Source organism: Mauremys reevesii, linkage group 1, assembly GCF_016161935.1.
Source record: "Mauremys reevesii isolate NIE-2019 linkage group 1, ASM1616193v1, whole genome shotgun sequence".
In the NCBI taxonomy this organism is placed as follows: domain Eukaryota; kingdom Metazoa; phylum Chordata; order Testudines; family Geoemydidae; genus Mauremys; species Mauremys reevesii.
This window is the reverse complement of record NC_052623.1, coordinates 276,520,726-276,545,944: the sequence shown is the minus strand read 5'-3', so window position 1 is coordinate 276,545,944 and position 25,219 is coordinate 276,520,726. Positions and strand designations below refer to the sequence as shown.

The 25,219-nt window shown below is 39.7% G+C and overlaps 2 protein-coding genes across 11 annotated transcripts in view; one reads left to right on the top strand and one right to left on the bottom strand.

Annotated features, from left to right (window-relative positions):
* Window positions 1-468: 468 nt before the first annotated feature.
* LOC120374779 (IKBKB interacting protein) lies at window positions 469-23,867 on the bottom strand. 6 transcript variants are annotated; one of them, XM_039495006.1, is made up of 4 exons: window positions 18,723-18,816; window positions 18,197-18,423; window positions 15,370-15,487; window positions 469-2,649 (listed from the first exon to the last, which is right to left on the bottom strand). In XM_039495006.1, the coding sequence occupies exons 1-4, from the start codon at window positions 18,777-18,779 to the stop codon at window positions 1,894-1,896; spliced, it is 1,158 nt and encodes a 385-aa protein (XP_039350940.1). In that variant the 5' UTR covers window positions 18,780-18,816; the 3' UTR covers window positions 469-1,893. The 6 variants fall into 6 exon arrangements, with proteins under 6 accessions (XP_039350940.1, XP_039350970.1, XP_039350948.1 ...); XM_039495036.1 differs by lacking the exons at window positions 469-2,649; window positions 18,723-18,816 and adding exons at window positions 9,626-11,462; window positions 23,784-23,867; XM_039495014.1 differs by lacking the exons at window positions 469-2,649; window positions 18,723-18,816 and adding exons at window positions 9,626-11,462; window positions 23,019-23,159.
* The window catches only part of APAF1 (apoptotic peptidase activating factor 1), an 85,974-nt gene continuing 83,955 nt past the window's right edge, over window positions 23,201-25,219 (top strand). For 2 of the 5 annotated variants that reach the window (XM_039494967.1, XM_039494978.1), the window contains exons 1-2: window positions 23,206-23,467; window positions 23,790-23,869. The gene's annotated coding sequence lies outside the window, so the exon portion shown is untranslated. Of the gene's footprint in view, window positions 23,468-23,789; window positions 23,870-25,219 lie in introns of all 5 variants that reach the window. The other 3 variants (XM_039494987.1, XM_039494950.1, XM_039494958.1) reach the window with 3 other exon arrangements.

The following is a 25,219-nucleotide window of genomic DNA, read 5'->3' as shown; positions in this document are numbered from 1 at the left end:
AAGTCATTTAACACAAGTTTCACTATACACTAGCTGCTGCCACCCCACTTCTGAGGAATTTACTTGATCTTCACAAACATAACTTTCTCCAGCTAATGTGGATAGTAGATACCCAATTTTAATTTCCTGTTGGGAGCAAGGACCTTGTTCTTTTGGTATGACTCCTCTTGCGTGATTGCCTTTAAACAAATTTTAAAAAAATCTTAAAATTCCTTTAAGTCTTTGGTGCCCTTCAGAGGCAAGAGTAGTGGCTTTCACTGGGTAGTGATTTCTACATATATGATTGGTTTTATAGAGAAGAGAACCTAACGCTGCACAAGAAATCCACAGATGGGAACTCCCCAAAGTCAAACAAACCCAGGTATTTTATATTTTTACCTGTTGTTTCAAGGATTTTTTGTGTGTTTTGATCCTGTGTGTTCTAGCAATGACATTTTTTTGATTGGAGTGGGTCAAAGAATGAAAACCTTTATTTCAAAATAATTTATTGTATGACTTTAGGAAAAATAACCAACTTATTAAGAGTATTATTTGAAGGAAAGATAAGGGAAGCAGAGTAGTGGGGAGGTACCAGTGAAAGAGGAAAAAGCTAGATGGAGCAACCATATGGGAAGGGACATGGAATAAAAAAGAGAGACAATGGAAAGAGGATGAAAATATAGGGGGAGAATGACTGGACTTTTCAATGGATCCATATATAGTACATTCAAAAAAAAATCAACTAGCACTTACTAACTGCTAAACAATCAAGTTCTGGGGGCCTCAGCAATCCCTAAGACTTCTGGCTGTGACTTGGTCTTACAAGGATTTTCTCAAGAGCTGTACCTTACCTCTCTCAATCTATTTCCTTCATAAACATTGCTGTTCTTATACCATGGCTTTTTATTTCCTTGCCTCTGGTACATATATTCACATTCTCTTGTCTTTAGTACACCTCTTCCATCTCTTACTCTTACCTGCCCTTCTCAAATCTCAATGGCTCTAAATGCTTCTCTCTTACCAGAGCAATATCACATCGGATGGGGTCTGTTTTGATGTTTCTAAGCCTAGACAGTGTCTCCTTCTGTGCTAAATTTGGTCTTCATTCTAGCACTTTTACAGATCAAGTGATAGTGCACGTAGGGGACAAATGAAGAGCAGAGGCCTCTCAGACAGGGAACCCAAAGACATTGGAATGAGGGCCCTCTGCTAGGGTTAGTACCTCTTTCAAGACACTGTCCCTACATAGAGTTCTGCTCTGCTGTAGAAAGAAATCCTAGAGCTCCACTCTGTTGTGACTACAGTCCTGAATAAAGGATTCAATTTAGTTTGCTAAAAATAATATTGTGCATTTAACATGGAAAATGTCTAACCATCTTCCCTTTTCAGAGATAACACTAATTTATTTCTGGCCATTACTCCTTTCTATATCCATAACACACTGATAGATTTAAAATAAAAATGAAACCCCAGACATTTTGGGAAAATCAAATGAAGCTACAGTTTTGTGAACTTGTGTTTAAGCCTGAATCTGGAATCCACAATTTTATCCCTGACTTCAAAGCAGTAAGGAAGGTTGAAGACCCACTTGTCAATCTGTAGGCCTATCTAAGTCAAGAAAGCAAACTTGTAGGTAAGAACAAAAATATCAATTAAATTGTTTACATTTTTAAAATTATGTAAAAATATTCTACTTTAGTTATACAAAACAAATAGTTCATGAAAAAAAAACCTGATGTAAATGGGACTTTCGTCACTTCAAAAGGAGGATTGACCTCTAAATTTGTTTCAGTATGCTTTGAAAAGAAGCCTTTAAATTACACCTCTCTTTCAGTGTCTTAGTACCAAGCTTGATTAGGTTATCGCTCTTCAAATGCTACTGCATTTTAGGCCATCTATAGTTTCAGAAAGTAATTAATTCATATCTAAAATCTTGGTTATTTCATCTTTCATATCCTTGATCTCAGTCTGAACTGTAGTTAAATTGGACAGTTTTTCATTCAAGAAAACAATTTCTTTCTCTCTTTGTAATATATCATCAACCAACCTTCCTATTCTTAATGTTAGCTCATTTATCATTGGTTCCAAACGGGCAAAATCCTTCTTTAAGTTGTACACGTTGGGTTTTAAATCGTTTGCAAATGTAACTGTCTTCAGAACTTTTGCTCTGGTACTTTCCAGATTTAAAAGCCTATCTGAATGTTTGTTGAAATCACCTCTCAGGTCAGATAATGTGATTTTAATCTGTTCAATTCTTTTTGCGTTATCAGAGGCAGAACTTCGTAGCTTTGCAGTACGGTCAATGCTACTTGTAAGTAGATCACCTATACTTTGTACTGTCTTCTTTTCAGCTTTATCTACTTTATCTTCTAGTGCTTGCAGAGAATCAGTCAATGAGGTCACATCTGACATTAGACCTGAAATGCGTCTTATGTCAGTTTTTACTGTTGCAATCTTTAGAGATACATCTTTTGCTCCAGAAGCTGTACTCTGCTCAACTTTTAAAACTGCATGAAAAAGAGTTGTTAAGTTCTCCTGCATTAGTTCTTTTTTTTGGATTATGCTCTTAGACCATGTTTTCATGCCATGGAGATCCTCTTGTAGATGTTTAACATGAGAAATTATTTGAACAGCTTCTAGTTGTTCCATTAAGTCTTGAGTCTTTTCACACTAGAGGGAGATACAAATAAAAGTATTTCACAAGATAAGCACAAGATTTTAACTAATAAGTTCATGTCAAAACTGCAGTTAAGTTTCACTTAAATATCTTTCTGTTCTGAAATCTTAATCAATGGTGATGGATCCATGATCCTGGGTCTTTAGAGAACAGTATTTCTGCCACAATGCATGTGTTCCAGACTTCCACTGGTTAACTCCGTTTTTCAACATAAATATAGGCAACAGGCTCATATGCATTACTAGAATTCTCCTTTTACTGTTATAACATTGATTCATAGTTTTTTAAGGCTGGAAGGGTCCAGTATGATTTTCTGCTCTAACCTCCGGCATAGCATGGGTCACAGAACTTCACCTAGTAATTTCTGCATTAAGCCCATAACTTCTGTTATCTTTTAGAAAGACATCCACTTAAAATAATTAATTGTGATCCATGAATTTTCTGTAAAGGGACTCTATCCTGTTTTTACTAGAGCAAACACAGCATAAAAAATTATTGAGCATTTATTACATTCACATAACAAAAACGAAAATATAAAGACTTCGAATTGAAAAATTAAATGATTATTCATTTGGGGCAAATTTTTAAACTATATTCAGCAAAATCCTTCAGAGGGAAAACATACTTTAAACAGTTTCCTGCTCTTACTAAAAGTTATCTTAATAAGAGAAGATTCAATCCACTCTTGGGTTTTGTCTTAACAGATTTTTTTAAAAGATCTATTCCTGCTCTTCAGACAAACATGCAAAAGATGAGATGAGAGGAAAACCTTCTGCCATATACCGCTTTATTTGTGGGTGAGGCAGGATACAGTATGCAGACATGTTGATTACAAACAGGTATACTTTAGTCTGTAGACTATGATTGAGTTCTCCAGTCCAAGAGGAAATCCAGTTGGCATTTTCTGGTCTCCTCCCACTGGTTTTTCTTCATGCTGAAAAAAGGCTGGTTGCCACTTTTGGAATTAATTTATGATTTCACCATCATAAGCAGCATGACATGCTCTGATAGCAAAGTTTAGAAACAATCAGAAAGAAGGCAAAAGGAAGATGAGAGAGAACAGAATTGATAGCATGTAACACACAAGGGAGTGTAGGAGCAGAAATTTCTTAGGAAATGATCAATCTGGTGTCTATGGTCTAGTATCTTGACTGCTCTGTTTGCAGCCTGGGTATACCATATATTCCCCCACTCCCAAAGTCATAGACAAAGGTAATAATTGGAGATATACCAATCTCCTGGAACTGGAAGGGGCTCTCCAGCCCCCTGCCTTCAATAGCAGGACCAATTTTTGCCCCAGATCCCTAAGTGGCCTCCTCAAGGATTGAACTCACAACCCTTGGTTTAGCAGGCCAATGCTCAAACCACTGAGCTATCTCTCCCCATCAGAAAGGTGATGTTCATTTGCTGAGATCCCAAAATTTGACGATGTCAAGGACTGAAGATTTGAGGTTCTGTTTTGCCAATTTATGATTTCATATGAATATGTGAAGGTCATTTTGTTACTACCTTTCAGCCTAAACAAACTAATTGTACACAAATCCTTATGTTCAGTTCTGTGCTTGTTCTTGTCATAAATTTTTAAATCAATGTAACAGTTTATAAGTCAAGACCATCTTTTGTCACCTTTTGCCCACATCAAAATGGGATCTGTCTTTTAAGAAGGTAACAAAATATATTCCCCCAACGTTACAGTGTAACAGTAGAAAATGGCTATCTATTATGTAACTGAAACAGGACGCACTTAGAGTTAGCAGACATTTTTATTTATAGTGATCTTTATCAAGGTGATTTACTATATGTCAATTTTTCTATTGGCCATCTCTTTCAAAAATGTAAAAATGGAGAAGATACCATGTATGTCAGACTCCTATTTATGGGCTCAATAGAGTATTGGTATTAGTGTCCCCCTTAACACTGATAGTTGTACAAAAGGATGATTGAGGCCCAAGATATTTGTGTGCATATATTTTAAAGTATTTGTGCATTAGTATTTTGTAGCACAAGTTATGTAGATTGTAGAAGGAACAGAAAGTTGTTGATGGCACAACACTGTCTATACAGCAATGTAAAACTGATTAATTGTGACAAGAATGAAGGTGTCTGTTCTAAAGAGTTTACAATCTAGAGGAGTAACATGGATTAGAAGACAACAGTAAACATCTATAGCAGTTGACCTTAAAAGCATACTTCAGGTAGGGCCCTGACATCCCATTACAGCTACAAACGAGTATTTTGTTTTCAAACTTGCATCACTTGCTATTATACCCTTGTGGAGCTGACATTGAAAATTAAGGCGATCTTTCCCTTGTCTGTAAATTCTTGTATATTACTTGTCTGTAAAAGCACACTGTTGGGGATATATGAATTATAACGATGATTACATTTGAAGCACACAGGAGCTGAATTCTGTTGCAAACTGGAAATCCTGCAACTTGGATTGCACAGGAAAACATTCAAATAGGTTTTTATTAAATTAAAAGTTAAAATAAATTTGATACTGTAATTTTTATCTAATTTGATTATTGTGATTTTTAGTGGATATGGGCCCCATGTATAATTCTGACAGCTGTCTTCCAACCACTTCTTGATTCAGCTGACTTTTTTAGCACTGATGCTGACATTGTTTTCAACTTTATTTCTAATTATATCCACATTTAGTATCTTGTTCAACAGCTGCTTGTGTGATAAAACCCCAAACTGAAATTTACAGACTGAACTACCCTCTTTATTGTTCTTTCTATTAAATTGATCATATGTATAGGACGTGGTTAATTTTTTAGTGAACCCATGCCAGTGAGTATTATCCCACTTCATCCCTAATAAACTATTTAATGTACTTTTTATCCTGGGACAAAAGTCTAGTTTATCTGGCTGTATTTACCATCTCATTTTCACAAATTCATACTTAGCAGACTGAAAAGGCCTAGTGTGAAATCCTGGCCTCATGGAAGTCAATGGCAAAACTCCTACTGATTCAGTGCAGGCAGAATTTCATCTCTCATCAAGATCCTTAGTCATCCCCTGTGAACACAGGATCATTTGGTATAGCCTGTGATTCCCAAACTTTAGATTTTCAGGCAAGTCCATTGGTTTACTAGACTAAGAACTCTGTAACACCCAGTGCCCACTACTTTCCGTTCAAATGCGTATTCTAGCCTGTAATGGAATTTGGGTTGATCCAAACCTACAGTATAAAGATGCTGAAAATGAGATTTCAGTTCTTACTGTTGTTAATGAAAAATAATTATATGAAAGAGAAAAATCTAAGTTGAAAAAACCAAACGTATGAAAAGTATAAAAACTTGTGTTTAATTGCAAAAATTCTTTCCCATAAAATGTTAAAGAAGAGAAGAGCAATCTACATAGCCAAGTAGACTTTGTGCCAGCTGAGGCAGAGAAACTTTGAGAACACACCTTTATTGAGTAGAAAAGTAAATAGATACAAAAGTGACCATCAAGGTATGTTACATTTTTTTTCCATTAAGGGGACAAATAGGTTTAATATACCATATATGTGTAGCATTAAGTCTTTATTAGAGATTATTTTTATAGACTGCTAAGTAAAATAAATAAATATGTGAAAATTGAGACCAGAACAGTTTCATGCAGAGTTAATCCTAAAACTTCTATGGGCATATGCAGCTCACAAGGCCACTTATCATTTTGGATATCCCGAGTCTTAAATCTGAAGTAGTCAAAATGTGGTTTGTAGACCCAGTGTGTGAACACTTTGGGTATGTCTACGCTACAATTAAAAACCTGCAGTGGGCCTGTGCCAGTTGGAACAGGCTTGCGGGGCTCAGGCTAAGGCAGTGTTTAAGTGCAGTTTGGGCAAAGGCTGGTGCCTGAGGTGTGGGACCTACCCCATAGTGGGGTTCTAGAACCTGGGCTCCAGCCCAAGCCCAAACGTCTACACCGCAATTAAACACCCTCTTAGCCTGAACGCTGTGAGCCTGAGTCAGCTGGCATGGGCCAGCTGCGGGTGTTTAATTGCACTGTAGACATACCTTTGAGTTTTAAAATTCAGCCTATAGCTGCCCTCAACTTCAATATAAGAAGAGAGGCCTTTGCATACAACAAATCCCAGGGTGTAGTGCTCCAGTTTGATCTAAATAGATCTGTGAAGGTTACATTTCTGCATTTAAAATAATGGCGGCTACAACGTTCATGTAACTTAGGCACGTCTCTCTGGCTCCAGTAAGCTGCCAGTGCAGCTCTTGATTGGGAGAAGTTTGAACATTCTTGCCTCTTAAACACCTCCTGATAGCTGAGATTATATATTAGTTGTGTTTTGACTTTGGAATACAACAGTTTATATTGGAAGTCACATAATTTCTTTAGGCCTACCAGTGTGCCATTCAAAAGGAATGATTTATTTTTAAATGGAAGTTAGATCCTGTTTGTGATTAGCACCAAGTACAAGTGCCTTACACGAGGACTAAAACCTGGCAATACTGCCATGAAAAGGGGTTAATAGATGGCACAAGCTAATTTCTTTTTAAATTAATTAAGGAAATATAAATGTCTTGGAATTAACTTTTTAATTTTTGTTTTTCATGAAAAGTTGGATCCCTATAGTTCAGCAATAAATTTAAATAATAAAGGGTAGGAAAAAATAGTCTGTTTCAGAGAGTTGGGCAGGTATAAATGGGAATAGGAGATTCTGGGGGAAGATGTGTTAAACCTGACAAGGAAATGATGCTAGTAAACTCACAAAAACTGAAATGATGGAAGGCTACTAACAATAATGTTGTACTCAGGTTGAGAAGGATCTTAACTCTACAACTAGTCCTACAGACTTCAGTGACAGTGTTCATGCAGAATGGTGCCATTCAATGTGAATAAGGGTATCTCAATTTGTCACAATGATATTAAGAATGTCAACAGTAATGTGTGGAGTGAGGAGGCCACTTGCATGTTGCCAAGGAAAGGAAGGAGAGAGAGAAATTTAAAGACCAACTTTTGTATAATCCATTAACAAATATAAAATCTCAATGGAGAGGAGGGGATATTTTAGTAAAAGTGGTATGGTATTCTGCATTGCAATCTGGCATTTTCAAAGCTCACCTGTCACCACAAGAGGGGAACACGTTCTCTCATTTATACTGGTGGAATACTACTGAGTTTAAGGGGGCTTGTAATTATGTAGTTCAGAGGGGAATCTCGTTCAGCATATAGAAATTGTGTTAAATGTACATAATTTATTACCAGTAATCCAGAAGTTCTCTTATTCTGCTGTCAGTTTAAACTCAAAGAGCTGTCCTTGCAAGGACCCTTGGATTTTGGGTCAGCACCTAACTGTATTAGGGTTTTCTATATTGTGAATAATTATACTATCTATGCTTCAATGGAAGTAAAGTGTGTATCTCTCTCTCTCTCACAAACGCACCCTTCCACTGAGGCATAAATATTAGGGCTGTCAAGCGATTAAAAAAATTGAGATTAACCACACAATTAAAAAAATGTATTGTGATTAATCGCACAATTAATGGCACTGTTAATAGAATACCCTTTATTTAAATAGTTTTGGATATTTTCTACATTTTCAAATATATAATTGAAATCAATAATACAGAATACAAAGTGTACAGTGCTCAATTTATTTTTATGATTACAAATATTTGCACTGTAAAAAACATTTTTCAATTCACCTCATACAAGTACTATAGTGCAATCTCTTTATCATGAAAGTTGAACTTACGAAGGTAGAATGATGCACAAAAAATTACTGCATTCAAAAATAAAACAATGTAAAACCTTAGAGCCTACAAGTCCACTCAGTCCTACTTCTTGTTCATCCAATTGCTCAGACAAACAAGTTTGTTTACATTTGCAGGAGATAATGCTGCCCACTTCTTGTTTACAATATCACCTGAAAGTGAGAACAGGCATTCGCATGGCAGCATTGTAGCCAGCATTGCAAGGTATTTATGTGCAGGATGCACTAAAGATTCATATATCCCTTCATGCTTCAACCACCATTCCAGAGGACATGCGTCCATGCTGATAAGAGGTTCTGCTCGAAAAAGCAGTGTGGTCCGACGCATGTTCATTTTCATCATCTGAGTCAGATGCCACCAGCAGAAAGGTTGATTTTCTTTTTTGGTAGTTTGGGTTCTGTAGTTTCCGCATGGAGTGTTGCTCTTTTAAGACTTCTGAAAGCAAACTCCACACCATGTTCATCTCAGATTTTGGAAGGCACTTCAGATTCTTAAACCTTGGGCCGAGTGATGTAGCGATCTTTAGAAATCTCACATTGGTACCTTCTTTGTGTTTTGTCAAATCTGCTGTGAAAATGTTCTTAAAATGAACAGCATGTGTTGGGTCATCATCCGAGACTGCTATAACATGAAATATGTGGCAGAATGTGGGTAAAACAGAGTAGGAGACATACAATTTTCCCCCAAGGAGTTCAGTCAGAAACTTAATTAACAAATTTTTTTGTTCAAACGAGCATTATCAGCATGGAAGCATGTCTTCTGGAATGGTGGCTGAAGCATGAAGGGGGCATACAAATGTTTAGCATAACTGGTATGTAAATACCTTGCAATGCCGGCTATAAAAGTGCCATGTGAATGCCTGTTCTCACTTTCAGGTGACATTGTGAACAAGAAGCGGGCAGCATTATCTCCCGTAAATGTAAACAAACTTGTTTGTCTTAGTGATTGGCTGATCAAGAAATACGACTGAGTGGTTTTACATTGTTTTATTTTTGAGTGCAGTTATATAACCAAAAAAAATATGCATTTGTAAGTTGCAAGATAAAGAGATTGTACTATGGTACTTGTATGAAGTGAATTGAAAAAATACTATTTCTTTTGTTTGCCATTTTTACAGTGCAAATATTTCTTATAAAAATAATATAAATTGAGCACTGTCAACTTTGTTTATTGTGTTGTAATTGAAATCAATATGTTTAAAAATGTAGGAAAACATCCAAAATATTTAATACATTTCAACTGGTATTCTATTGTTTAACAGTGCGATTAAAACTGAGATTAATCATGATTAATTTTTAAAATGGTGATTAATTTTTGAGTTAATTGTGTGAGTTAACTGCGACAGCCCCAATAATTATTAAAATTATTGGCAGTAGAGAAAACAATAATATCTTTAGATGCAGACCCAAAAATCTAAGGGTCCAAATAAGGACAGCGCTTTCTGAATTTAAACTGACAGAAGAAAACTTTTGGATTATTCCAGTAAGTAAAATTAGATCACAGTTACAGCTCTTTTTGGGGGCACGTGTGTGTAGACTACTAGGATATCCTGTATGGAATATTATTGATGGACTCCTGGTCAAATTCTCTGCTCTCAATACATCAGTGTAAATCTGGAATAATTCCATTACATTTACCAAGAACAGAATTTTGTCCCCACAAAAGAAGTGTAATTGTGATCTAATTTTACTGAATGGAACCAAATTTATGAAACTGTTGGTTTTTATAGTCAATATGGTATGTCACAATCAGACTACAATTCATAGAACCTGCTCAGAAACAGGTTTTTAATTTTTCATATCTTATAGTGTAGCTAATACAGAAGCATGAAATATAACTTTGCAAAAAGCTATAATTAGAAAAAATGAATGAATATAAATTTAAATACAGAATACTGTGCTTAAAATTCTGATTTAACAGCCAAATGTTCTTTCATCTAAATACTTTGGTTAAAATTTCATTTTAATAAAAAAACTTAATGGACATTCAAGATAATCATAAAATACATGAAAAATAGTCTGTCTGTTCCCCCTACCCATTACATTTGCTTTTTTTTCCTCTCTAGTATAGTTTAGGCATGTAAGGTCTGATCCAATGCCAATAAAAATAAATGACAAGACACCTGCTATTTAACGTTTGTTGGACTAGTCGTTTTTGGTTATCGTTTGTTTATAAACACATTAACGTAACTGAGCTATATTGTTCATACTGTCAAGTAATATACATGAATTAAAATGAGTCTGAATTCATTGATCATCACCCTGACTTTGTTCATTTTCTAGATTGTATTCTAAAGGTAGTACTTCTCTTGTATTTGAAGATAATGTAATGTCAAATACTTTTTCTTTTAAAACAATTATTTCATTTTGCAGTTTTAATATGCTGTTGTCATACTGCATACTTTCAAGAACCATTTGCATTTCCATTATATTTGACACTGTTTTCAGCATCTCATCTTCCATAGTAAACACCTGTATTGTCAAATCTTCTATTTTTTTCTCTATACCTATCAGCTCACTTGATACTCTAAGAATAGACTGAACGGCATTTTCAATTGTTGGCAAGTGGGTCTTGCATTCCTCAACTTTCGGTTCGTAGTCTGTAAGCTTCTGGCTCAAATCTATGTCTCTGGCTAACAAAGTATTCTGCTCTTCTTCTAATTTTTCAACTGTCTTTGTATCCAACTCCAGCTGCTGTTCAACTCTAGAAAGTTCATCTTCTTCCTGTCTTTTTAATGTTTTAATATTTCTTATTGTACTGTCTTCTAAATCTTTTAACCTTTCTGAAAGAGACTTCATATTTTGATCAGCAGTATTTATATGGGCTGTAACTTCAGTATGTCTGAACTTTGCTTCAGATTTTAAGCTACTAGTGTTTGCATTCATTTCATCCAGGCTTCTTTTCCAGGAGTCCATAACATTTTGGAATGTGTCATTAATGCTTTGCATCTTTTCAGAGAATGTCTGCTCACTGTTCTGAATGTCCTGTATGATGTTACGGAGAGTGGACACTTCCTGCTCAAACTGGGTCATCATAGAGATGGATGAGGTAGCTTCCTGCAGGATACTTTCGGAAGACTCAAGCTGCATTTGTAACACAAAACAATGTCCATGTCTACTTAATATTAGACTGGAAGAGCACTTATACAACTGGGAGTATAATATATACATAAGGCTCAGTCAGTCTCTTGGAGAAATCCTACCTGACTTGATACACATTTCCAATCTTCCTATTTACTCTAATAATTTATGTTTAAAATATTATTGTTCCAATTTATTCTGGCATGTGAAAGCTATAAAGAGAATTTCTATGGCAGTTTTCACACATGTATTGTTACTTAGGAATTAGTAATTCTAGTCAATTTGTTACTTAGCACCAGAGTTATTACATTCTAGTCACCTGGACCTCAGTTTCTATTTATAAAAAATGAACTGCCATAACTTATTGCTGTAAAAATATTGAGCAACAAACTTAGAACAAATACCTTCAAAATACAAATCAAATATTGTGACCTAGAATTAAACATACAATTAAGAGTATTACTAAAAGACCAAGCGATAAAGCGGTAGATCAGCAGTCCAATGTCTCCACAATGCACTACCATAAAGGGAACCGGACACTGGGTTACATATTAGTGGTTCTTCACTATGTGAGCTAGCAGGAGATAAGAGCACTAAGAAAATAATACACTAAACTCAGGCAGAAGACAGGGTGAAATCCTAGACCCAGTGAAGTCAATGGGAGTTTTGCCACTGACTTCAATGGGTTCCACAATTTCAGTCAGGGAGCACAGGAGAGTTTTGTAATACTCTTTGATCAACTGACGAGCACAAATGAAGCTCTAAAGGGAGCATACAAATATTGCAGTTTAGAAACAACTGAAATAATCTTTACAACATAGTTTCAGGGAAGGGGAAAATTTATTCATGTTTTTCTGTATAATACATGCAATTATCCTTGGATAGCCAACCTCTGTTTCAATTTCCTCAATAGGACTTTCTTTTGTAAAAATATTATATTGCCCAAATTCTGCACTAGCAAGGTGGACTCATTTAAATCAGCTATTTAAATCACCAAGTGGAAGGCCTCAATTTAAATAATTGATTCTAATCAACTTTTCCATTTGTACTTCCTTTATTTTTTAAAGAAAGAAGCATTCCTTTTGGTTGATATAACCTTTAATATCTATTTATTTACAACTAAATAGAGCCTATTACACTAGATTTGGTACATCTTTTTGCTACCAAGGAGGTACACTATAAGCATATATATTTAAGCAATTATGTAGCTAAGTATTTTCAGATTCTTATTAATTCTAAATTTTTAGTGTCTTAGAAAATGGTGAATGATGTTGCTTATTTACCTAGATAAAGAAAATTTTACACAAGCTTTCTTTCAAGCTGCCTTAGGATGGTAACTGGAATTTAACTGAACACAACAGCATATACATTGTATTTTTATTACACAAAACAAGCTCTTAATACAGTACATTACCTGTTATATTTATAAAACGTGACCTCAAAAGTTAGATTTTTTCCCCTGACTCTTTCTTTATACAGAAAAGCAGTTTTTAACTCCAAGTTTTTGATAGAGGCTCATGGATTTAGCATATTCATTTTTTACTTAAATGTTATAAAATATTATAAGGAGGTTAGGCCTTAACATATTTCATATTACATTCAGATTTAATTTTAAACAGGTTACTTTTTTAAAAAGAAAAACTTACTATAATTTAAATAGAAAAATCCAATTTAAATAAAAAAAACCATTTTTAAAAAAAATCATTGATTTTTATCCAACCTGCACACACGAGGAAATTCCAAGTTTGCAGTCAGCTCTCTAGACTGAAGTGTACATAGATTCAAATTGCATCCTATGTGACTGACAACATTTTAAGATCAATGCTAAAATGGCACTATAGGTACTATGCTTTCATCATCATCTCTACCATACAGGGAATGATCATGGCATAAAACTAACTCTTCTAACAGATGACACAACACTATGAAAGGAAAAGAACACAATGCTGCAAATCAGCAGTGTGATAAAAGAGAGTGGGGATCGCTCCCTTTTGTGGACACCCAGCCAGCCAGTTGGCTATGGAATCCCTCTTGGTGGTTGTTCTCTACTTGCTTTACCCGTAAAGGGTTAACCAGCCCACAGGTATAAGGAAAGGAGTGGGCAGCTGACTAAAAGAGCCAATGGGCTAAAACTTAAAAAAATTAGGAAAAAACTTCCCTCTGTCTGTGTGTTGTGTTTCTCCAGAAAAGGGGAACAGTGAGCAGTTATGCTGTGAGAAGCTGAAAGCCAGGTATGAAAAACCATCAGAGCATACTTAGAGATTGCTTATCTGAAACCCCAGATATATATGTAAATTAGGGAATGTCTCGGAAGATGCAATTAGATTTATTTCTATCTTGTACTGGCTTGTGGATTCCTCTGTGCTAACCCCAAATGTTTTTGTTTTGCTTGCAACCTATAAGCTGGACCTCAAGAAGGTTATTCTTGATGTGTAATTTTTGTAAGTGGGTTCTTTAAATCTAGCAAAAGCCTAAGTTCCAGATGTATTTTCTTTCTTTTTGTTTTTAATAAAATTTACCTTTTTTTAAGAGCAGGATTGGAGTTTTGGTGTCCTAAGAGGTTTGTGCATATGCTCTTTAATTAGTTGGGGAAACAACTAATTTTCTTTGTTTTCTTCCTCAGCTCTTTCCCGGGGGGTGGGAGGTGGCGGGGAGGGGGCAGGGGAAGGCTGTGTGTGAAAGGGCTTTGAGGATACCCCAGAGGAAGGAATTCCCAAGTGCACGTTTCTGGTTTCAAAGGGTTTTTTTGCACTTGGGTGATGGCAGCATCTACCCATCCAAAGTCAGAGAGAAGCTGTAATCTTGGGAGTTTAATACAAACCTGGAGTGGCCAGTATTAAATTTTAAAATCCTTGCAGGCCCCCACCTTCTGCACTCGAAGTGCCAGAATGGGGAATCAGCCTTGACAAGCAGTTTTAAGATTTTAAATTAGTAGTATAGAAGACATAGACTGAAGTGGGAACAAGACCAATTTACCATACAAGAATTTCTGCCAAATTTCTTTAAAACAATACACCTCTACCCCGATATAACATGACCTGATATAACACAAATTCGGAAATAACGCGGTAAAGCAGCGCTCCGGCAGATCAAAGCAAGTTCAATATAATGCGGTTTCACCTATAACACAGTAAGATTTTTTGGCTCCCGAGGACAGCATTCTATCGGGGTAGAGGTGTATGTAGCTGAACTATATTGAGAACTAAACTTCTAAATTGAGCCATATGAATTTCAGGGAGGACTTAAGTTTCTAGAAAAGAAACATTAGGGTACAGTTACTTAATATGCATGGTTAATAGATGGACAAATTTAAGCCCCAAATTTGACATACTTTAAGATTATAATCATCTGGTGAATGATGTCATACATATTCTAGATAAAAAAATAAAAAAATTGAGCACTTTGTAGCTATGAAATTACAAATGAAAATAGTATTGAAGATCCTGAAGAGATCAACAATGAAAAACAAAAATACAAGTAAAGGGAAACATTTTCAAGTAGCTATTTTGCACAGGGTGAAATACTGGCCTTACTGAAGTTGATGGGAGTTACACAGTTGACTTCAATGAGGTCTGAATTTCCTTAGCAATGTTAGTATCTCAGTATAAGCACCCACTTGTCTGCATGCTTTTACTTATATAAGTGATATTAAGCAACATAGTCTTAAGAGTTGAGAACAGAACAGAAGCCAGATCTGATGGCCAATCAGATGTCCCATTGACTCCCATGTCAATGACTGAATAAACATTCAAAAATGGTCTAATTTCAGAGATATAAAATTGTAATTCTGGTCATCTAAAAATGTCCATAATCTCAAAACACATTTGTTAACTTTGACTAAATAAATATGAACTAATACATTTTAGATAATGTTCAATATAAGTTCTCAAATTAAAATTCCAATTATTACCTTTTCAGAAATTAAGTTAACTTTATTTTCCATATCCTGGCATTTTCCAGCTTCCAGCTGTAATAAATGATACTTTTTTTCCATGTGAGCAAGTTGGCCTGACTGCTGAAATAAGAACCTGCAAATCATGAAAAAATTAGTGAATATAATTGGTATGCATTAAATGTTTTAGGCCTCAATCCTGTAAGGAGCACCACATGAGTGTAGGGGTTCTATCTTCACTGCATGATCAGAGCATTAGAAAAGAACAGGGCTTTTTTAACAAGTTTGGTCTGTCTTCATATTGGAGTTATAGAGTACCAAAATAAGGAAATGGACAAAAAATAATAAGTTGCATTTAAAGTGTGTGTGAGAGAGAGTGTGTGTTCTACTCAATTAGCTATCACAAACCTACATAACCGCTTCATTGTGACCTAATGTACATATGTGGGACAAAAAAGTACCTTCATGGGAAAGGAAGCCCTTAGAGAAAATTACTTTTTTAAATGGTTTAGCTGATTTAGGGTGACCAGATAGCAAGTGTGAAAAATCGGGACAGGTGGTGGGGGTGGGGGTAATAGGAGCTCATATATAAAAAAAGCCCCAAATATCAGTTCTCAAAATCGGGACATCTGGTCACCCTAAGCTGATTAGATAGTCAAGTTAAACAAAACAAGATAATTGGGTCTTTCTTCCTAGACTTCTCAAAACCATATGTGGGAGCTCTGAATTAGGAAGGGCCAAGCTAGTTCTAATTTTGTGTTATTTTTAGACATTGCTATTGGGTTGTGGGAAAGTTTGTATTGCTGCTGCCTGTGATGTACCAGTTCTGTGGAGAAACAGACTTTATTCTCCAGGCTCGCCAGTTCTGTCAAATCAACAACTTAAACATATAGTAATAAAGCGGGTTTGGCAGAATGTACCCACGTCCACACCCTACACACTGTTGTAATAATCTTAGTACAAAGGAGGTTTTGTGAGGTATTATCCATAAACTCATAATTTGCTGGTCAATATAGTCCTGAATAAATGTGCGATAGCATTGTTTATACTATTTTCCTGTATAATGTTATTGACACGTTCCAAACCACAGCAGAAGCTGGTGAACAGGTCAATCTCAAACAAAAGAATATGTGCTCTGCTTAAACAGAGTCTGCAGTAAACAGAGTCATCAAGCAGGTAGGGAGACAAAGGGAGTTCAAACAGGTGGAAAAATCAGCAGGGAATATCCTTACATATGCACTCTGGGCTTGTCAACATATACAGCACTGCAGCAGCGCAGCTGCATGATGCTGATATAGGCCTTAGAGCAGACGCTACCTATGCCAAAGGGAGAGCTTCTCCTGTCGGCATAGGAACTCCATCTTCCTGAGAGGTGTTAGCTATGTTGACAGGAGAAGACCTCACATCTACATAGTGCTGTCTACACTGGGGGTTAGGTTGGTAAAACTGTGTTGCAATCCTAGAGCGACGTAGTTATACTGACAAGTCTGTAGTGAAGGCCAAGCCTCTGTCTCCTGAATCTCAGCTGGAAATGTTTTCCAGAAGGAGGACTGACACTATAAAAAGGAGAAATAAATGCCACAAAAGGACCCCCTCCTCTCTCTCTCTTTCTATTGATTCACAACACAAGAAGGGACAAAGGAAGCAGCCATTAAAGAGAAGAAGGTATCCTGGCCTAAGAAGTCTGGCCACTAAGACTGTTGAGGGCATATAGTGAGAAAAACTTTGCTTTGAATTTAACCTAGTTTATTAAGCTGGGCATGAGTTGTGTTTTTTCTTTATTTTTCTTGTAACCATTTCTGACTTTTATGCCTCATTACTTGGATTCACTTAAAATCTTTCTCTTTGTAGTTAATTAACTTGTTTTACTGTTTTATCTAATCCAATGTGTTTAAACTGAAATATCTGACAAACTATTTGAAATAAAAAAAAATCATATTTTTACCTTAAATAAATAATAGACTTAACATACTTGTATTGCCCAGGAGAGGGCTGCACAGTACAGGACATATATTTCTGGGGGGAAATCTAAGACTAGGAGTGTATTGGGGCCACCTTGTACTATACCCCAGGCTGGTGAGAGACAAGGTGTGGCTGGCTGGAACTCTCACACAGGCATAGCTGGTAGTGATTTACATGCTGGAGGCTGTTTGTGAGCAGTCCAGACTGGAGGTTACAGCAGCAAAGCAGTGTAAAGAGCACCCCAGGTTAGAGGGCAGGGGTAACACAGCTATTTATTTGTCTGGATTGTACTTTGGGTATGTAACAGTGTGTTAATACTTTACAGTCTTAATACAATGAGATTGCAGATGGGGACATGTAGGCAAGCAGCACCACTATAGCTGAACCAGGATGAAATGGGAAACAACAGAGAGGGCCCTAACATGGCAGCGAAAGAAGCTTAATTTGCTGGAAGCTTATCAATCCCAAATCAAGATGGGGATAGTGCAGGCTGTCCAGGTATCCTCTTTTTGGAATCAATTTATGTAGAAGAATATTTTCTCTCTCATAGATTTTATAATGCATTATTTGTTACAATAATGTACAGCAATTAAAGTGAGAACTCCAGAACATTTGTAATAATGGACTGTTGAGACTGAGGTCTGGAGCAAAAACTAAGAAATTGTAATCTATACCTATCCCAGATGTGGGACAGTTTAAGCAGAACCAAAATTATGCAATTTTTATTTTTATCTTTTTTCAACTGTGATCACCAGAACTGGACACTATTCTACTAATGTCGTATATAGTGGATTCCATTGTATATGACATGGAGGAAACCAGAAACAGTAAAATTGAAAGTGTGAAACGAACTATATCCAGTTACCTTTAGAGGATCACTTACCAGGTCAGCAGTAGACAAGCAACAAGGGAAAGTAGATTTAAGGCTGTCTGAGAGTCTATCCAAAAGGAATTCTGACTACTGCTGCCGCTCCTGGGACTTGAGATTGTTCCATCGCCGCTCTGCTTTTGTGGATCTTCACTGTGCTTCTGTGAAGGAACAGCTTTCTTTCTTTGCTTCATGTCAGACATTTTAAGAAAGTCTTTAGGAAACAGAAACCAAGCGGAGATCTAGCAGAAGAAAGCAAAATGAGTTATGTTTAGCTCCTTCCAAATTAACAGAGAGACCTCCCAAAATATGCAGTTAGGCAATTGCACTAAAAATTAACTGCTTCCTGCTGTCGTCTACCACATTGATATTTATTCAGTTACATTAATCGTTTTCAAGAAAATGTCACCATAACTATTCATTTTTCCATTACATAACTATCCCCTTCCATATTTTCGGATTAGCAGAAATTGTCTAATTCTCTATAGCACTAAAACTATAGATTTAATGTCTTTTAAAAAAATGAAAGCTTAGATTCTACATAAGCTGATGGCAATTGTCCAGGAAAACTTTCAATTCCTTCAGGCCGCACAGGCATCTGAATCAAGGCATCAAGATGTTCTTAAGATTACTGTAAATAAAAGAGATTAGAAGACTTTTTTTTTTTTAAAGACAGCACTATGTTTAGTCAGTTTCACTATTTCTCATGTTTGATCGACTAATTTGTTTTACTATTCTTTGAGTCTTTCACATGCAAAAGAAGAGAATAAACATTTAAGACACAGAAAATATTGGACTGTGAATCATCTTGGGGTCTAATTTAGGAATATTTCTATAATAACTTTTTAAATACACCTCTACCCCGCTATAACGCGGTCGTGGGGAGCCTACTGCGTTATAGCTGAAACCCTGTTATATTGGGGTAGGGGCGGCAGGGCTTCGGTCACTGCGGGGAGCCCCAGGCCCTTTAAATCGCTGGTGGAGCCCCGCTGCCACAGCCCCGGGATAGGGGTGGCAGGGCTCCAGCGGTGATTTAAAGTGCCCGGGGCTCCTCACAGCAGCCAGATCCCCAGGCCCTTTAAATCAATGGCAAGCCACACTGCCGCAACCCCGGGGTAGCAGTGGCGGGGCTCTAGCAGTGATTTAAAGGGCCTGGGGCTCCCCGCAGCAGCTGGAGCCCCAGGCCCTTTAAATTGCCAGCAAGCCCCACTGCTGCAGCCCCGGGGTAGCAGCAGCAGCAGGGCTCCAGCGGGGTTTAAAGGGCAGGGGGCTCCCCGCAGCAGCTGGAGCCCTGGACCTTTTAAATCACCGGCAAGCCCCACTGTTGCAGCCCCGTGGTAGCGGCAGCAGGGATCCAGTGGGATTTAAAGGGCCCGGAGCTCCCCGCAGCAGCCGGAGCCCCGGACCCTTTAAAGCGCCACCCAAGCCCTGCTGCCGCAGCCCCGGGGTAGTCGCGGCAGGGCTCCAGTGGTGATTTAAAGGGCTTGGGGCTCCCTGCAGCAGTCAGAGCCCTGGGCCCTTTAAGCGCTGACGGAGCCCCGCTGCTACCGCGCTATACGCGAACCATGTTATATTGGGTCACGTTATAGTTGGGTAGAGGTGTATGTTCACCCATAAAGCCAGGTTCATTATTTACTGTATACTCCTGGGAGCATTCTGTGCCAAAAAAATAAAAATTCTGCATGCGATATTTTAAAATTCTGCAAATTTTATTTGTCAAAATAACACTACATAATCACACCAGTTTCAATTATTTTGGTAATTTATTTCAAAATACCTGTCAGCAAGTATGTCTATAAAATACAGACACACAAAAATTCTCCCAGGAGTAGAGAGTTAAAGAAACCCCTATGACAACCCAGTTCCTGTTTCTCTGCCCCCTTTCCCCACCTCCCCCCGAGCCCAGCCGGGGGGCCACATACCCACAACCCCTCCCCTCCCACGCCCAGTGTAACACTGCACCCCATATTCCTCACAGTTATATTATTATGACATAATAATGTATTTTATGCAAGATAGCTCATGTGAGATATCATTGGAAAGCTTACGATTTATTGAATATGATTATCCTATTTGTATGCATGTATCATTTTTGTATGTGAAGTTAGGAATATTGACTATTTGTATTACAAATGTGTTTACACCTGGGGAATGCCAACTAAGCAAAAGATGCTCAGTCTAGATGGCTGACTGGGAAGGGCCAATTCAGGTTGATGAGCCATTAGGAGAAAACAACAGGCCCTAGAAGAAGCTTATCTCCCACGGGTGAGAATTTGCTACTCGTATCCAATCCTTTTAGTATATTAAGCTTAGTTTGCGTGTTTTGTTTGCTACGTAATCTGCTTTGATCTGTTTGCTACCTCTTGTAATCAACTTAAAATCTATCTTTTGTAGTTAATAAACTTATTTTTGCTTTGTCTAAAACCAGTATGTGGGAGTCATAACTTGGGGCAGAAAGCTGTTGCACATCCTTCTCCACTTTGAGGGAGAGGCGAATTTCATGAGCTTACGCTGTACAGATCTCTGTGCAGCGCAAGATGGTATAATTTTGGGTTTACACTCCAGAGGGGAGTCTGCGCTTTGGTAGCTAGGCAGTTCCTTAGCTGTAGCATCCCTATGCAGAGCTGATCACAGTATCTGTATGTACTGCAGCTGGGTGTGTCCCTACCTGTATGTGTGCTGGAGCCTGGGAGAGGGCTTGGCAGGCTGGTCACAGCAGTACAGTGTAAAGGGAGCCCAGGTTGGTGGGGTTTAGTGGTACCCCAGTTCCAGGTGGCACCCCGGGGGGAGAACCCGTCACACCTAGCTGTGGGGGCCCCCCAGCCAATACACCCAAACCCCATCCCCCCAGAGCCCAGCCACGGGGCCCTCTCTTGCCCAGATACCTGCATCTCCTTCCCCCCCACACCTACCACCTGTGCCCCCCAAGCACAGGGGTCCAGAGGGAGAAACAGCCTGATGCTTGGTCCCAGGCTTGCATGGAGTTTCCTGCATGCTGCCCTCTCCATCCTTCAGGGCATGTTGGCAACTGCAGCTGCCAGGAACTCTCTAGCTCCTTCCCCCTCCCACCAGCAGTGTCTTCTATGTGTGAGCTGGGGTTTGCTGGGTCCAGTGGCCCTTAGCTGTACTGCAGCCCATTTCTGTTGGGGGGGAAAGGAAATTCTGTGCACACATAGTTATGTCTCTACTTAACAGCGTGTGACACTTTACCTTATTACAAAATGAGCAGCATTACAGCTATGGATTATTGTTTCTACTGATTTTATTAAATTGAGTGAATTACACATTTAACAGACCAGTCCAAAAAAGTGGACAGGGGTGCACTTTTTTTTCTACAGGTGGATGTATTTTGAGTATGAAATAAATGGTAATCAAATATCTATTTGTTCTTCATTTTGCTGGGTATGTAACTGGTGCATTAATATTTCCATAATAAACTCCTGTATTTTTGAGGCATTCCCCTAGAACTGGACTATTTTTCTTTTTCCAATGAGAAGTTAGTGGTAGTGTAGTAGCTACTAGCAGATGAGAGTTTAATTCTTCATTTCCTTTTGTGTGACTGTTTATTTTAAAAGCTGGTTTAGAAATAAGTCACCTTTTTAAAGTCCAATATTTCAGATATTTTGGGGGGCTAAAGGCAAGTCTTGTTGGGTTTAGACAGGAAGCTGACAATCTCTACTTTCCAATGCAACAAAACTCATGTCTAGACTTTCAGGATCATGATGTATTAAAACAGTCCACTTTTGAATCTAGAAAAAAACTCAGTAACTGACTTAGAACTGACTCATATCAAATCATAGAATTTGGGATGGGATGGGATTATTTTTTAGGGGAAAATTCCATTCCCCTTTCCCCCCCTGCCGCCAAGTCCAGCCCCAGGCCTTTACTAGCAGGACCAAGTACTGATTTTGCCCCAGATCCCTGAGTGGCTCCCTTAAGGATTGAACTCACAACCCTGGGTTTAGCAGGCCAATGCACAAACCATTAAACTATCCCTGCCCCCAGAGTAATGTCAAATAGCAGCCTGAAGAGATGTCTTCTTTACTTCTTGGGGGCTACCACATGAGGAAAGGCTCCTTTTTTATTTGACCAGGGATTTAAACCCTGAACTCTCAGATTAAACGTCTGATGCGCTACCAACTGAGCTAGCCAAGCTCACACATAAATCCATATCCATAAATCCGGTCCATAGCCATGAATAAATCTAACCATTCTATAGCTATTCAGATATTTACTTACTTCATTTGGTACTTCTTGAGGACTAAGTCCATCAGAAATATGAAGCTTAAAATAAATGCTTGTGAGTTACACAAATGCAAAGAAGTGTCCGAGTGTGTGAAGCATGAAGAAAACAAAAAAAAAAAAATCCCCTCTCTCAGCACAAAACCATCAGAACCGATTTTCTTTAAAAATCGTGTAAAAAGTTGCTCTGGGCAGAGAACAAGAAATTTCAAACCAAACCGAATTTCGGAAGGAAAGTGAAAAGTGACAAAATCTTTTAAGACAAAAACAACCCCTCAGCTTCAAGGAGAGCAGCGGCCTCACGGGAATGCCGAGGGGAAAGGAGCCGTCACACAAAGCCGTTCAGTGGCTTCTGCTGAAAGGTGCCCCGCAGTCACCAACGGCCCCGCCGCCCCCCGTCACCGCCCATCGCTCCTTCCCCAGCTCCCCCCAGCCCCACTGCGGGCGCCCCACCAAGCCACCCCGCTCCCCACCCCATCACTCTCCCGATCGCCTCATCCCTTCAAGCGCCCTCACCGCCCGGTGCCCCCGGACCCGTCCCCGCGCTCCCCACAGCTCCCTTCCGCCGTACCCCGACCTCCCGGATCCCCGTTACCTCTCGCTCGGGGAGGCCGGCCGCGGCGCGGGACTGTCCGGCTCAAACAAACTTCGGCCCTGGGCACGCGCCCCTGGCGGCGGTTGCTGCTCCCCGCAGCCTCGGGCGCGCCACGTCAGGCGCGTGCCCGCCGCTCAGGGCTACGGCACTGGGCGCGTCTAGCCAGCGCGAGCCGCCGGCGGCCAGGGATGGGGGTGGAGTCTGTTGCTTTGTGCCGCGGCCGCCCATTGCTGGGGATTGGGAGGTGCCTGCCGGGCTGCTCGCTGTTCCTCAGCCCCGGCTTCCCAGCCCCTCGGAAGGAGGAAGTGGCCGCTGGTTCCGGGGCGCCTCTCCCCGGGCTGGCGGCGCCGTGCCCGCCCCTGCCCCGTCCGGCATCCGAACCTGTTGTTTTGAGCCGGCGCCAGCCTCCCCGAGACCCTGCTCCGCGCGCCGCAGGGGCTGCCGGCCAGGTAACCACGCGCCCGCAACTGCCCCGCGACTGGGGAGGGGCACGGGCGGGGTGGGCTGCGAGGGTGCAGCGGCCTCCGCCTCCCAGCGGCCTCCCCCACTTGCTGCCGCTCTGGCTGCGAGTGTTTATGGGGCGGGGGGTGGGTGAAGTGAGCCGACGAGCTTCATTTTTCCGTTGGTGCCTTAGCCTGGCGGCCAGGGACCCCGTGTGACACCCGCCGGGCGCCCAGGGACCTGTGAGGCGCGGGCCCGGCGGAGGGGAGCGACCCCCGGGGAAAGTTGTGCGGCCGCGTTAAGTTTCGTATTTCCACGACTTGCCTGTAGGAGGCGTCAGACCCTCTCCGTTGCCGAAGCCAACGGGGCGAAGCTTCTGCCGCGGCCAAACGCCCCTGGAGTTCGACGAGGTAGGGGCACCTGGCACGTGCTGGGCTGGGGGCGGGGCGGGGGGGAGCGGTGGTTTTGCCGAATTGTGCCTGGGAAGTCGCCTTTGGGCTTTTGGGGCTGGAGGGTGCTATTGATAGGCACCTTTGAAGGTGAAGTGGTCCCGCTGATCTGGTATATGGAGATTACATAGCTGTTGTTGTCGTCTTTGTAAATTATCTCGCATGACTCGTTAGTGCGTGTCTGGATATGCATTTGAATTCTCTTTATGTTTTGGAGACAATTTTTCTTTCCTGGATATTTTTTTCAGTCTGAGTTTTATTTTAGTTGGAGTTCTGCTTCATGATGTATGTAATTAATCCTTGTGATGGTAATCACTTGCAAGAAAATGCTGGCTGGGTTTTTGTATTACTTCAGTGTATTTATTATACATGAGAATAAATAGGAACTGTTTTGTCTTTATTAGACAGTTGTGTATTCTGTTTAGTACATGCCTGATTCCTTCCCTAAAAGCTGGCATAATAGGGAGATCTAAGTATTTGAAAGGAGATCTATCTCCTTGGGGAGACTTAAAACATATATTACTATTTACTTAATTAAATTAAATTATTATTTAATATTACTCTTTAATTTAAAATAAATAGTTTAGGCCCAAACTTTGATTTAAGAGATTTCATGATTTTTTTTAAACACACTTATGTAGTATTGAAAACCAAAGGGTGGTACCTTGTGTTAATGCAAATTCTGTTGCTACAGGCACCCCCTGCCAGACCTTAGTAGACCAGTGATTAATTTACTTCAGTACTGCTGTCTCTGATAGTGTCCAGAACCAAATGTTTCAGAGGAAGGCTTAAGAAACTCCATATAATACTCCTGGGGGAATTCTGTGCCACTGAGCGTGGGCAGATTTCTTCGTTTTCCTGCAGAATAATAGATTCTGACTGGAAAGCAAAGGAAAGCCATGAGAGGAATCACATGTCCCTCCCCAGCAGCCGTCTCAAGCACAGGGCCATCCTTAGGCATATGTAGCATACGCTGCTGTGTAGGCCACTACTAAATTTGGGGCACCACCGATGGGACAGGACACCAGCATGACAGTGCATTCTGAGGGAGGGTACTGATTGCTGAGGTCTCTCGGAAGGGGTGGGGGAACTCACCCGTGTGTGTCACTTTCTCCCCACAGTCGTGAGGTGGGCTGGGTGGTATCCTTTTGCTTCCCATCATAATGTATGTTTTTTCTCCTCACTCCCCCCCCCCCTCGCCCCATGCAGGGCTGGGTGTAGTGCAGGAGCTGCTCGGGCTGGCTGCATGCCAAGAAAGTGAAAGTGACTCACTTTCTCGGCAACCAGCCTGAGCGCCTCTGCTCCAAGTGT